The sequence below is a fragment of the Chlamydotis macqueenii genome, chromosome 3 (genome assembly GCF_036417535.1).
Source record: "Chlamydotis macqueenii isolate bChlMac1 chromosome 3, bChlMac1.mat, whole genome shotgun sequence".
Lineage (NCBI taxonomy): Eukaryota > Metazoa > Chordata > Aves > Otidiformes > Otididae > Chlamydotis > Chlamydotis macqueenii.
The window spans coordinates 127,246,813-127,261,233 of NC_141558.1; the positions used below are offsets into that span (position 1 = coordinate 127,246,813).

Genomic DNA, 14,421 nt, shown 5'->3' on the forward strand with positions numbered 1-14,421 from the left:
TCCCTTGCTGTCCTTCACAGGAGGCTATTACTTGACAAGCGCTTATGGAGCACTTTCACTGATCAAGAACTTCCAGGAAGAGCAAGCTGCCCGACTGCTAAGTTCAGAAGCCAGAGATACTCTCCGGCAATGGCATAAGAGGAGGACGACCAACAGGACGATACCTTCAGTTGATGATTTTCAGGTAGATCTTGGGGCTGAAGAAAAAAAGCAGGGGCTAATTGTTTTGTTGGAAATCCCTATTGGAGAGGTATGATGCATAATGATTCCCTTGGGATCACAAAGTAAGTGGAATAAAGCAGTACTGGGAATATGGCTGGCAAACGTGCCTCAGTTTTGAAGTCTTTGCACTTTAAAATAGAGTTTGATTATGAGGGTCTAAAGAAAACACTAAATAGTGGAGCTTTTCCACTCTTCCTTCTATATTAAATTGTGCATAGCGAAGACAAACTGAGTTATATGTTAGATTCAGCTTCTTTGTATACTTTACTGTTAAAAGGAACAAATCTGGATTTCCAGTGGTATAAATCAGCCCAGCTCCCCAGTAGCTAATAGTGGCATACAGCAGGTAATAATAGAGAGAAGAGGTGGGAGAAAAGCTTGCCTGCAGTTTTGAAGTTTAAGCAAGGAGCAGAATTATATGCTTTGGATGTCTTTATGTTTGTTTGTGTTTTTTCTCTCCTCTCGATTTCTTACTGCTCTTTCAGAGCAAGGCAGTAACTTCAGCTGAAGAATAACAAAACAGTTGGGATTACTTCATCTTTTAAAAGCGGGCCTGCATGTCTTTCATATAGTATGCTGTTGATTGTCTGCTCAGATGCGTGTTTGGACTGAAGCAAGGAGGGTATTGGAATCAAGAAGAAGAGATTTACTCCTTTGTATTCAGTTGTTTACAGTTCATAGCACAGTGCAAAGTTGCCAGAGGCTAATGACAACCATCAGTTGGTTATGATGTAGTTAAGAGCTTGAGAAACGAAGGTGTGGGGTCATCGGGAGATAATGAAACCTTTCAGCTGAGGTTCATTCTGCTTTATCAGTGTCCATGCAAATAACTACTGCACAACACTGAACAGGAAGGAGCTGGGAAAAGAAGCAGTCTTCCACAATTTGCCTCTCTTAAGAAGAGGAGAACTCATTAACAGAAACCCCAAACTATGGCCAGTGTACAAAGCTAGTTCATCCTACTGGGATCCGTTTTATATCCTGATTACCTGTAGTTAGGTGTCAGATTCAAGTAGCTGGAGTCTTTGTTCTTTCTAGCAAAACACTACACTTCATAGGAAAACTCATCACCTTGTATTCCTGCTGGATGACTAAATGACAGAAGATTCTTTCAGCGGGATCTTGTATTCTGTTTCACCTCCTCTGCCTCAGCAAATGAACTTCAGCCAAGCTAATTGTACAGCTGGACGCCATGCTGGATATGGAAAGATGCGGGGGAAGAGCTGGCACAGAATGCATCCAGTGCTTCTCCTTCTGTTGTCTCTTTCAAAAGAGAGCCTCAAACCAGTAAGATTGCACCGCTTCCAGGCTACGCTGGGCACAAATTCAAGCATTTTGCTGCCTGCTCAGAATGCCAGTTTTCCACCTTCTTTCTCCATGTCCTGGAGCGAAGCATCTTCCTTACAACCAATGTGTAACACAACTTTAGCTCAACTCTTCTTTCCCACATTGAACTCGGGATGATGTGATTGCTGCGTTTCTGTGACGCAGTCTCACAGCCTTATCAGCTTTTGGGCCCTGGAAGGCCTTCATCCTTCGTCCCTCAAAAGGATGGAAAAGCAACACATCCCATATTTTGATTATGATTAAATTCAAATTTCTCATACTGCATAAATAATTTTGATAATTAGTTTGTGAGTTACAGGCATTTGTACAAACCTCACTCTCTCCTTGAAGCAATCCTGTCCATCTAAATGCACATGCATTTAAAACCAGGTCTTCTCTGTGTTAACTACAGTAGAACTTAAATTCTAGTGTGTTTTGCCTTGTCTACGGCTGATTTCTTTTTTTTTTTTTTGTAGTTTCTTCATGCTGGGTAACAAAAATGGATTAGTTCTATTCAGTTAGGTTCCGTTGCAATGATTTAAATGCTGTTGCAAAGCTTCCGTGTTTCAGTCTGCAAGCTATCAAAAAATACTTTAATAAAGTCAAGACTGCTCTTTGGAACTTAAGTCATATGAACATTCTTCTGAGTCTTGCCTTTTAACAGCTTATTTTTAGGAAATGTAATTTTTTACTATTGTGGTTTAGCATGCTTAATTTATTCAGCATACAAACGTAGGTACCAGCTCAGTCAATAAACAGGTTTTTTCCACTGTCATTTTTTTTCCACCTCCTTTAATTTACTGCTTTTTAGTCTTTAACTGCAGTTAATTTCTTTTAAAAATAAAACACACTACAGCAGGCGGCTTTGTTCATGTGTCCAAAAGTTTTCTGGGTTTTTTTTTCCCCAGTTATTGCTTTTGTATTTTACTTTTAAATGCTTTTTGAAATGTAGAGCTGCATTTCCCTGTAGTTCGTATTCAGAATTTATCCATGTTGTCAGAGCTGTTGGCACGTGTTAGTTTCAACAGAGAAAAAAGATCCAGCTTTTGCCTCAGCATCTATGGATTTACGCCATCTGTTCACTCTTAATTGCAAGGTTACAATACAAGCCAAGGAAAGGAGGATGTTGGCTTACGGATTTCTGTTAAGCCCACGGCAGCCTTGCCACAGTTCTGCTACCAACATCACAATTCACGAGGCAGCTGTAATGTACAGGAATCACCTATGTGTGTTTCACAGCTAGAACATGGAGAGGCTTGCTGTTTGATGCTAACTCTTCGGTTTTCAGGGGATCAGTTTGGGTTTCTGAGTTTCTGACGTCTGTTTTCTCATTCTACAGAACTACCTTCGTGTTGCGTTCCAGGAAGTCAACAGCGGATGTACAGGAAAGACCTTACTAGTAAGACCATATATCACTACTGAAGACGTGTGTCAGCTTTGTGCTGAAAAGTTTAAAGTGGACAACCCAGAAGAATATAGCCTGTTTCTTTTTGTTGATGAGACCTGGCAGCAACTGACAGAGGACACCTACCCTCAGAAAATTAAGGCAGAGTTGCACAGCCGTCCGCAACCCCAAGTCTTTCACTTTGTCTACAAGCGCATTAAGAGTGATCCATATGGTGCCATTTTTCAAAACAACAATGACTCAACTTCTTAAAACCAGCAACTTGTTGTTTCATTTCTGTTCCTTATTAACTGTTGAACACATCTTTGTTGGCTGCCTTCCTTAGGAGCTAAAACAGGTCTTAAACCATAAATGCCTAGTAAAACACACACACAGACACTTCTAGCGTTGCTTACAAAAACCCATGTAAACCACATGTATGGCCAGTTACGCGGAGTATTCCACCAGCGTGTTTGAGTAAACAGCCCACGAGGCTGAATTTCTTGTACCACAGACTCTTTCAAAGCATATTATACTGTGGCCTTCTGCAGGTCTTTTGCTGTAGAGTGCGAAAATCTATTTTCTTACACTCTTCCTGTAGCCAAATGTCATTTTGATTTAAATATATGTACGCTAGATAAGTATTTCAGTAAACTGGCTGGTATGAGCTCAGTTTCACCAGCATGAGTTTGACAAGACTGTCCGATGCAGGGCATCAGTTAACTCATAATTACCTGGATGATTGCATCCTTTCCTAATTTTTTTAATTACAGAAAATTGCCTTGTTTTTATATATATATATATATATATATATCATAGAAATTTTATAGCAGTTGCAGGTAAACTGTCAGGGTTGGTTTTTGAAATATTTTTTTAACTATGAAGTATTCTATAATTATGCATGTGATTTTAACATTTAATATACAAGAATAAATCTCTTGCTGGTTTTAGAGTATTGCATTAAAAGTCTCTGTGGTTTCTCCACTTTTCCTGTTACAGGAGAGTTCTTATGATACTTTGGTTATCTCTAAGAAGATTGTAACACTGGCACTGGTGATTTCAGTGCCTTTATCTGAACTTGATGTACTGTTACCTGGATTATTGTTTATGTGCATTGTTTTAGACAGAACTAGGGGGCTGGAAGAGGAACTTGAAAGAAAAGGATGTAGAGAAGGGGCAGAGAAGGAATGTAGAGAGCCTAATTTAGGATTAAAATATGTTAGTCTGCTGGTTCAGGCTCCTTGCAGAAAATAAGCAAAGGAGGTCTGTAAGGAACATTTACGTAAGCAGTATTGTATATTTGTAGAGGGATTTGACAGCGCCTATCCCGGATACTATTTGTCTTAGCAGAGAATTAAATATATCAGTAAGGTGAAGGAGAACACTAACTATTTTGTGTAGTCTGTCACCAGTGTCAAAATGTCTTTGACTGAAGAATGTGTTGTAGCATTTCATCGTTCTAGGTTACTCAGTAGGTGAGATGTGACAGTCAGTCCTACGTATGCAAAGATAAAGCGGTATTAAATGTGTGTGTTCTATAGATTTGTCCAAAGTAGCTGATGCCGTGGGTGACGTCAATTAGGGCTACTCTCATTAGAGGACGTGGGGTTCTCCCCAAGTCTAGTGTGATCAGTGTAACGTAAGGCAGATGATTACAGAAATGTCATGAGCAGCATGTGTATTGTACATACAGAGACCTGTAGCATTTCGTCAGTTTGTCATGTATCTGAAACTCCTGGCACGTGTTTGTATTTCGTGTTGTAAAGGGTGAGTTTTGCACATAATAATACATTGTAATACTGAACTATACTCTGGGACCTTGTGTGCTGTGGTTTTTGGGGTTTTTTTTTTTTTTTTCTTTCTTAAGTGGTTCACATTTGAATGTTTTGTGTCCCAGCAGACTGTGCTGCTGCTTTTAGTACTGTTTGGCCCACCTTAAACTCTTCGCAAAGGAATGATGCGTAGCGGTTTCTTGTTAGTGTGCTTGACGTGAACAGTTGGTAGAAGAAGCAGGCACGCATCTTGACTGCGGAACCATTTCTTGCTGATGTTCAGTGCTAAAGAAAATCCCACTATTTTCATATGATGGTGGCTTGGTTAGGGGAGGGAAGGACTGGGGCAGAGAGACCATGTATTAAAAAACTCAGAATTTCAGGCGTGAAGCCAAGGAAACCAAAGAGTGCAAAAAGGGAAACACGTGCCCAAACCACCTCAAGATGATTTCATTGTCTATTCTTGTGCAATTGTTTCTTTTGAAAATTAGAACATTTTATTTACTGTGCCGTGCAAAACACTTCTCACTTCTCATAATGCCAGGAAACAGATGATACAAAAAATTTGGAAGCAGTTATGACTTGTAAAAAATAAGCTATTCCATCTTCTCCAATGAACGGTGTTTGACCTTATTAAATACTGAAAAGCAAGAAAAAGATTATAGGTGGTGGTCTCTATTTATTACTCCCTCTTCTTTAGATAGAGAAGTAGCTGGAAACACTAAAGGAAATAAAGCTGGGGCTAGTAAATCCCTAAATCTTACAAATAAAAGAAGTTAAACAGAACAGGTAACACTACATTAGGACAAAAAGTACATCCTGCAGAATGATAGCATGCCACCTGCAGCAGCTAATCAAATCTAACTCTTCATGTTGTTTTTATTTTTCATCTCAAAGGCTGTCATTCTTCCCTGGGGTCTCAGCCTTCCAGGCCCGCCTTACACTCGGTGGCTCCTCCTTTTCTGCTGGCGTTGCAGCATCACGAACCGGGTGAGGATTCGTTACTGGAGTGGGGGAGGCCGTTTCCGTAACTGCAGAAAACGGAATGCCTGCTGTGTGTAAAGGGGCCGGTAGATTAGCCCGACTACAACAGTAAAAAAGTTGCGGTGCTGCTCTCCCAGCTCTTGCCGGGAGGGCAGAGATAAGGCGCGGCGCGGGGGAAAGGGGCGGCCCGCTGGGGCTGCTCGAGCAGAGGAGGCCGCTTTCCGGTACTGCGAGACCGCCCGGTTCCGAAGGGACGATAACGCCCAGGGAACCCAGCTGGCAGCCCCTCGGGGCTGCGGCTGTCCCGGGCCTGGCCCCCGGGCCCTGCTTGGGGTGTCCCCCGGAACCGCCGTCCGAGCGCAGCCCGGCCCCGCCGCTTCCGCTGCCGCCCGTCCGTGGCGGAAAGGGCCGTGTGCGGCGGAGCGCTTCCGGGGCGGCGGGGCCGGCGGGAGAAGCGGCGGCAGCATGACGACGCTCCGCGCCTTCACCTGCGACGACCTCTTCCGCTTCAACATGTGAGCGCCGCCCGCCCGCCTCTCCTCTCCTCTCCCCGCTCCCGCCCGGCCCCGGGGAACGCGCTGGCGGCTCCCCCTTCCCGCCGCCGCCCCCTCCCCTCTCCACCCCTCTCCCGGGGGAGCTCGGGGCGGCCCTCGGCCGGCGGGCGGGTCCCGGGCCCGTGGTGAGCGTCGCTCTCCGCCCCCCCGCAGCAACCTGGACCCGCTGACGGAGACCGTATCCTTCCCGCTGCCGCCGGGGAGGGGGCGCGGGGCCGCGGCGACAGCTTGCTCCTTAACCGAGCGCCGCAGTACGGGACACCCTTCTACCTGCAGTACCTGGCCCACTGGCCCGAGTATTTCATCGTCGCCGAGGCGCCCGGCGGGGAGCTGATGGGTTACAGTGAGTGCGGTGCGGTGCGGCGCCGGGCTGGCCGGCGCGGCCGTCCCGCGGCGTTGCGTGTTTGGGGGGGGATAGCGCGGGAGCTTTTCGTGCTCTTCGCGTTTTCCAAATAGCTGGCGGGGAAGAGGAGCCTTGTGTAGCATCTTCCCGCTTCATACGTGTCTGAGGGTGTCCACAGGCCTCGCAGCAGCAGTTTCTGGTTTGACGTGCCCAGCGCAGCAGGGACTGCGGTAACCTCCGCCCAGGGTCGTGCAGGTGAACGCGTGTGCGCCTTTCTGCCATCCTGGAACTGGGCCCCTGCACCCCGCGCTGGGCTCGCGCGCTGTCAGCCATCAGGGAGTACAGATGCTGGGCTGGGGTTTTGCATGGGCCTGCGAGGGAGAGCTCTGGGTCTGGATGTCAGTTGCTTCTTTGCCGTGGAATACTTGTGTTTCTCAGAAATTATTCCAAATAGAGCTGGTGGTCTGTTTATTCCTTCCAGCATTTGCTGTGTAGAAGGTTTCTCTGTACCCACCACATCAGTTGCTTATTAGCAGTGACTGGGATGTTTATGGGAGTCCCGTGTGGAAGTATGGAATACTCGAGTGAACTAACACTGGTTTGGCTCTGTGTAGAAAGGAGAGGAACTGTAAAGAAGCCCCCCAGAACAATGTCCCTCTTTTTTTATTTTCTTTTTTTTTTCCCCCTCCCTTAAACATACTGTGTTTGCAAGCCTTAGCTTTCTGTTGCCAGCTTGGCAAAATGTCCCAAGCTCTGTTCTCTCTTGGTCACCAAAAGTCTCCAGTAGTTGTCGGGATGGTGAATTAGCTTTGGGCCTCTAGCCCTCCGTTCCTCCGTTACTTTAGTCAGGTCTTGAATTCAGCTCAGGGAAAGACTCATGAGACTTGCTCAAAACTCGGATTTGGAAGTCATTCCTCAAACAATGAATTTGCAAAAAAAGTTTTGTTTTGTTTTGTTTGTTTTTTTTTTACACTGGTCAAGAGACCACTGTAATACTTGAGCAAAATGACATTTTTAATGGTTGCTGAATCGGAGCAATAACATAGAGATCCCTCTCTGAGCCTTTACCACTGTCATTGCAATGTTTGTTTCTACGCTGTTTGGTTCTTTTGTAAAGATGTACAGCTGTGGGTGGTGCATCATTCCAGAGGCGCTACCGCGCTGATGCTCTGTATGTTCACAGTCATGGGTAAAGCGGAAGGCTCTGTGGCTAGGGAAGAATGGCACAGACACGTTACTGCTCTCTCTGTTGCACCAGAATTTCGACGGCTGGGTTTGGCTGCTAAATTGATGGAACTACTGGAAGAAATTTCAGAAAAGTGAGTACTATGCTTATCTTTACATTTGTCTTTTAAAGTGATCTTTCTACAGATGCATGTCTGTGGCATAGATATTTGATTTGCATGAAACAGACCCAGAATTTTGCGTTGAGTAGTGTTCTGATTTGCTGAAATTCCCCATAGCTGGAGAACAAGAATTATGAATGTTGCTTGGTGGTTTAAAATCTCAGGGTTTCTCTGAAAGCTGCCTTGCTAGGATGAGTCGGAAGTAGCCTGAATTCCAATAGAGATACTATATAAAAGATCCTTTTCTTGGCAGGAAAAGAGCTTCACTAAGCATCAGCACTGTTTCCCACAGGGTCTCCAACATAGGTGTTCAGTAATCGTGGGCTTTGTGCAATTCCCTCAGGCACAAGCTTGGAGCAATTTTGTACGGCAGAGAGAATCTGAGCTTAGTTTTCATCTCGTGTGTGGTTACGTGTACCCGCACAAACTTTAATTTAGCGTCAAATGAACCCACAGGGAAATGTCCCCACCTCATGCTAATAGGGCAACAGCACTGTAGTTGGTAAAATCAGAAAATAGTATGATTTTCTGAAAAATCTGCCTTGTGAGGAGAAGGACTGTCTCCTGTTAGGCAACTGAATTTTGTGGCTGATTCCACTGCCCCACCTATGCACTTTGAAGGAGGTGCTCCTTAAGCCGATGCAATCTAAAATGTGGATTTTATAGAATCATAGAATGGTTAGGGTTGGAAGGGACCTTCAAAGGTCATCTAGTCCAACCCCCCTGCAAGGAGCAGGGACATCCCCAACCAGATCAGGTTGCTCAGAGCCTCATCCAGCCTGGCCTTGAACGCTTCCAGAGATGGGGCCTCCACCACCTTTCTGGGCAACCTGTTCCAGTGTTCTATAACTCGCATCGTAAAAAATTTTTTCCTAATTTCTAATCTAAATCTACCCCCCTCTATTTTAAAACCATTACCCCTTGTCCTATCGCAACAGGCCCTACTAAACAGCCTTTCCCCATCTTTCTTGTAGGCCCCCTTGAGGTACTGGAAGACCGCTATCAGGTCTCCCCGGAGCCTCCTCTTCTGCAGGCTGAACAGCCCCAACTCTCTCAGCCTGTCCTCATAAGAGAGGTGCTCCAGCTCTTTTATCATCTTCGTGGCCCTCCTTCCAACCTTCTCGAACTGGTCCATGTCCTTCTTATGTTGGGGGCTCCAGAACTGGACACAGTACTCCAGGTAGGGTCTCACCAGGGCAGAGTAGACGGGGAGAATCACCTCCCTAGACCTGCTGGCCACACTTCTCTTGATGCAGCCCAGGATGCGGTTGGCCTTCTGGGCCGCAAGGGCGCATTGCCTGCTCATGTTAAGCTTCTCATCCACCAGCACTCCCAAGTCCTTCTCCTCAGGGCTGCTCTCAATCCATTCCCCACCCAGCCTGTATTTGTGCCTGGGATTGCCGTGACCCAGGTGCAGGACCTTGCACTTGGCCTGGTTGAACTTCATGAGGTTGGCACGGGCCCACCTCTCCAGCCTGTCAAGGTCCCTCTGGGTGGCATCCCTCCCTTCCAGCGTGTCGACAGCACCACACAACTTGGTGTTGTCGGCAAACTTGCTGAGGGTGCACTCTATCCCACTGTCCATGTCGCTGACAAAGATGTTGAACAGGGCCGGGCCCAGCACAGACCCCTGAGGGACGCCAGTCGTGACCGGTCTCCACATGGACATTGAGCCGTTGACCACCACTCTCTGAGTGTGGCCATCCAGCCAACTCCTTACCCACCGAGTGGTCCGTCCATCAGACCCATGTCTCTCTAGTTTAGAGAGAAGGATGTCGTGCGGGACAGTGTCATAAGCTTTGCACAAGTCCAGGTAGATGATGTCAGTTGCTCGTCCCTTGTCCACCGATGCCGTCACCCCGTCATAGAAGGCCACCAAATTGGTCAGGCACGATCTGCCCTTGGTGAAGCCATGTTGGCTGTCACCAACCACCTCCTGGCTCTCCATGTGCCTTAGCATGGTTTCCAGGAGAATCTGCTCCATGACCTTGCCAGGCACAGAGGTGAGGCTGACTGGCCTGTAGTTACCTGGGTCTTCCTTATTCCCCTTTTTAAAAATTGGGGTTATGTTCCCTCTCTTCCAGTCATCGGGGACCTCACCAGACCGCCACGACTTCTCAAATATGATGGCCAGTGGCTTGGCAACTTCATCCGCCAGTTCCCTCAGGACCCGCGGATGGATCTCATCAGGACCCATGGACTTGTGCACCTTTAGGTTCCTCAGATGATCCCGAACCTGCTCTTCGAGTACAATGGGCGGTTCTTCATCCTCGCAGTCCCTGCTTGCACCTTCTACAGCTTGGGCGGTGGGACAGGAACTCTTGTTGGTGAAGACTGAGGCAAAAAAGTCATTGAGAACCTCAGCCTTCTCCATGTCCTGGGTAACCAGGACACCAGTTCCCTTCTGGAGGGGGCCTACATTTTCCCTGGACTTTCTTTTGTCCCCTACGTACCTATAAAAGCTCTTCCTGTTACATTTTATACCCCTGGCCAGATTCAGTTCTGCCAGGGCATTGGCCTTCCTTACCTTATCCCTGGCCACTCGCGCAGCCTCTTTGTAGTCCTCCCAGGCTACCTGTCCCCGCTTCCACCCTCTATAGGCTTCCTTTTTTACTTTCAGTTGGTCCAGGAGCTCCTTGCTCATCCACACCGGCCTCCTGGCCTTTTTGCCCGACTTGTTTTTCATCGGGATGCACCTCTGCTGAGCTTGGAGGAGGTGCTCCTTGAATATGGACCAACTTTCCTGGGCCCCTCTTCCCTCCAGGGCCGCCTCCCATGGCACTTGGCCCATCAGGTCCCTGAAGAGGCCGAAGTCCGCCTTCCTGAAGTCTAGGGCAGAGAGCTTGCCGTGTATTTTCCTTGCTGCCCCGTGGATCTTGAACTCCACCATGTCATGGTGGCTGCAGCCAAGGCTGTCCTTTACTTTAACATCCCCCACCAGCCCCTCCCTGTTGGTGAGTACAAGTTCGAGCATGGCACCCCTCCTTGTCGGCTCCTCTATCGCCTGCAGGAGGAAGTTGTCATCCACGCATTCCAGGAACCTCCTGGACTGCCTGTGCCCTGCCGTGTTGTCTCTCCAACAGATGTCAGGGTGGTTGAAGTCCCCCATGAGGACCAGGGCCTGTGACCGTGAGGCTGCTCCTATCTGCCTATAGAGCACTTCGTCCGCTCTATCCTCCTGGCCAGGCGGCCTGGAACAGACCCCTACCGTGACGTCCCCTGTCCGTCCCCATCCTCTAATCTTGACCCATAAGCTCTCTGTCAGCTCCTCCTCCATCCCCAGGCGGAGCTCCACACACTCCAGCCGGTTGCTGACGTAGAGAGCGACACCCCCTCCTCGTCTCCCCTTCCTGTCCTTTCTAAAAAGCCTATACCCCTCCATGTTGACGCTCCAGTCGTATGTGTCATCCCACCACGTCTCCGTGATGCCAATGAGGTCGTAGCCCTGCTCGTGTGCAAGCATCTCCAGCTCTTCCTGTTTATTCCCCATGCTGCGTGCATTGGTATAGAGACACTTCAGCTGGGCCCCCGACAAAGCCGACTTGCTGGCTGGAGTGACAGGGGTGCTATTGGATCACAGTTTAGGTTTATTTGCACTTTTCTGTGATCCTTCCTCAGCTTCTGGACCCTCGGTGCTGGCACTGGCGCCATGCTGACAGCAGTGGGCTGGACTGTGCTCCCTCTTCCCCAGCAACACCAGTTTAAAGCCCTCCGGATGAGCCTGGCAATATATATATGTGTATATATATATGTACATATAAAAAAATTCTTATGCTAAAATTGAGATTTTTTTTTTTAAATAATTTCTTACAGATATGAGGCTTATGTGGGTGTTTAGCTTGTCCTGTTCTTCCTGTTCGTAATTCTGAACCTACTGGCTAGTGTAGAAGAATGGTCGTGTGACAAAAATAAAATGGGATTTGTGCCTATACAGGATTTGTTCCTCGGTAAAGGAGTGCGCCTGTTGTTATTGCAGCGTGAAAGATGTTTGATTAGCGCACCACGTGATCAGACCTGTCTTGGTCTGATCACGAGTTAGGGGCTATTATTCAGAAATACGTTAATGTACTATTCCTTACTGTGCTTTCTTGTTTTTCATTTTTTTCAAAGAAAGGGTGGATTTTTCGTGGATCTTTTTGTGAGAGTATCAAATCAGGTTGCAGTAAAAATGTATAAGCAACTAGGCTACAGCGTGTACCGTACGGTATTAGAGTACTACCCTGCTAGCAGTGGAGAGCCAGGTGAAGATGCTTATGGTAAGTACTTGTTCTGCCTCAAGCTGAATGGAAAGAGTCTCATGTCAAGGTTTCCTGGGCTTGCTTGTATGATTTTTTTTTTCTTTTTCCTTTTTTTTTTTTATGTGAAGCAAGTTCAGATAGTTGTTGATGAAGGGGATTTTGCATACTCCTTTAGATAGCTTTTCATACTGAAGATTACATCAGTTGCAAAACTTAACCTCGCAATTTACACATTTTGTAGCATCTGTGGCAAAATAAACTACAAAACAAGAATAAGTTAGTAAGTACAAAGACACTTATCCTGTAGGTAAGATGAAAATTAAAATGCAGTTTTTAATCTAATTTTTCTTTCTGAGGGGCCCACACCCAGTGGCTGGGCTTTTTGCTGATGTTACTTGGGGAAGGAATTACAGTGCTTTCCTCGTTTCTTCCCATAGCAGCGACTTGAAAGTTTGTTTTACTCAAATGTCTGACTACAAATTTAAAAGTGTCAGTGGTCAACAGTGGCAGAGAATTGGTTGGCCTTTTCAGCTTAAAAGCGAAGGAACATGGAAATTTAAGTATATTAACGTTAATTCTGTCAATAAAACTGAAGTACCAGCTGCTTCCTCTTTCTAGATCTTTCCTTAAAGTATTCTCCCCTCAGAGTTACACGACCATGCTGTGTATCTTTTCTGTTCTTGCACTGTTCATTTGATACGCAGGGGCTGCGGACAGACATCTACTGTTGCTGCAGACACCTTAAGTCACATTTTTGTCCCTTTAGCCTAGCATTTCCTTTCCATTTGGTTGAGTTTCATGCAGTGTTATATTCCAATTGATAATGTAGCCACTGAACATTAAGGTCATCAGACTATCAGAGTGCGTCCAGAGGAAGGCGACCAAGATTGTAAAAGATCTCGAGGGCAAGACTTACAGGGAGCAGCTGAGGTCACTTGCTTTGTTCAACTTGGAGAAGAGAAGGCTGAGGGGTGACCTCACTGCAGCCTACAACTCCCTCAAGGCGGGCAGCGGGGAGGGAAGGGCTGATCTCCATCTCTCTGGTGACCAGCAATAGGACACCAGGAAATGGAATAAAGCTGCATCGGGGGAAATTCACATTGGACATTAGGAAAAGACTGAGAGAGTGGTCAGTCACTGGAACGGGGTTCCCAGGGAAGTGGTCACGACACCACGCCCGTTAGAGTTGAAGGAGTGTCTGGACAATGTTCTTAGTCATATGGTTTAGTTTTAGGTAGTCCTGCAAGGAGCAGGCAGTTGGACTCGATGTTCTTTATGGGTCCCTTCCAACCTGAGATATTCTATGAAATCTTCTTGATTAAAAATGGTCTTATTGTAAGAGAAAATATGGCTTTGCACAATGACTGTCTTATTACAATAGCTTTTTTTTTTTTTTCTTTTGCCACAGATATGAGAAAAGCTCTTTCCAGAGATACGGAGAAGAAATCGATTATACCTCTGCCTCATCCCGTGAGACCAGAAGACATTGAGTAGCTGTAAGCTGTGATTCTCAGGCAACTCACTAAGAGCATCAGGTTCCTTCTCCCCCTAGCCCCCAAGAACTTATGGATAAGAAATCTTTGGGTTGATGTTTTTCACCATGGAATACCAGAAAGCAATACCGAGAAGCGTACTAATGCCACTTCTGTTGGTAATGTCTGCATACTGCTGCACTTTGCCCATTCTTTTTCCTCTCAAATATTGGACCGTGAGAGACTATTAAAATGGGATTACCTCGTGTATGATGTTTTCTTGTTTTTCCTTCAAACCAAAAATACCTGAGGTCAGTAATAATAAAAACTCTTTCTCTTGTTCATGACCAATGAAAGTAGCGTACAATACCCAAGAAGCACAGCAGGAAGAGGACCATGTAATAATACTTGCATAAAAGATAAACCTCTTATACACAATGTAGAAATGTCTTTCCCCCTTTCACGGCACAGGCGCAGTACTAAACGTGGTTCACTGTCGATTTGAAAAAGCCACACAACCAAGGTAGTCACGGCTTTCTGTCCACCCTGGACCAGGTTCAAGATCAATTCTGTGTTCTGGGTACCCATACACACCTTAACATGCTGCGTCCGCTGGAGTAATCTGCGGTAAAGGTTTCTTGTTTTCTCATACTCCTTTTGCTCAATTTCAAAGTCAATGTAGGATTTCCAAAGAACCTGCAAAAGAGAAGTCTCTCATTATGTTCACAGCATCTTCAAACAGCCCTATAACACTGAGATCACTGACATAATGCTTTTTTT

The 14,421-nt window shown here is 46.3% G+C and overlaps 2 protein-coding genes across 8 annotated transcripts in view; both read left to right on the forward strand.

Annotated features, from left to right (window-relative positions):
- The window catches only part of RIN2 (Ras and Rab interactor 2), a 74,816-nt gene extending 70,075 nt beyond the window's left edge, over positions 1–4,741 (forward strand). For all 7 annotated transcript variants that reach the window (XM_086744422.1, XM_086744420.1, XM_086744419.1 and 4 more), the window contains 2 exons: positions 21–184; positions 2,888–4,741. In XM_086744422.1, the coding sequence (XP_086600548.1) occupies positions 21–184; positions 2,888–3,205 (482 nt within the window). In that variant the 3' untranslated portion in view covers positions 3,206–4,741. The remainder of the gene's footprint in view (positions 1–20; positions 185–2,887) is intronic.
- A 1,412-nt stretch (positions 4,742–6,153) lies between these two features.
- On the forward strand, positions 6,154–14,165 carry NAA20 (N-alpha-acetyltransferase 20, NatB catalytic subunit). The gene is made up of 7 exons (XM_086744684.1): positions 6,154–6,203; positions 6,396–6,420; positions 6,495–6,585; positions 7,769–7,904; positions 12,042–12,449; positions 13,578–13,665; positions 14,113–14,165. Exons 1-5 carry the CDS (start codon positions 6,154–6,156, stop codon positions 12,346–12,348), a joined length of 609 nt encoding a protein of 202 aa, XP_086600810.1. The 3' UTR covers positions 12,349–12,449; positions 13,578–13,665; positions 14,113–14,165.
- Positions 14,166–14,421: the final 256 nt, after the last annotated feature.

Bases quoted from the DNA above. Each gene is read 5' to 3' on its own strand.
- NAA20 (XM_086744684.1), top strand. From the start codon at position 6,154: ATGACGACGCTCCGCGCCTTCACCTGCGACGACCTCTTCCGCTTCAAC. The intron at 6,421-6,494 runs GTATCCTTCCCG...CGAGCGCCGCAG, and splicing joins TGGACCCGCTGACGGAGACC to TACGGGACACCCTTCTACCT. The intron at 6,586-7,768 runs GTGAGTGCGGTG...GTATGTTCACAG, and splicing joins CGGGGAGCTGATGGGTTACA to TCATGGGTAAAGCGGAAGGC.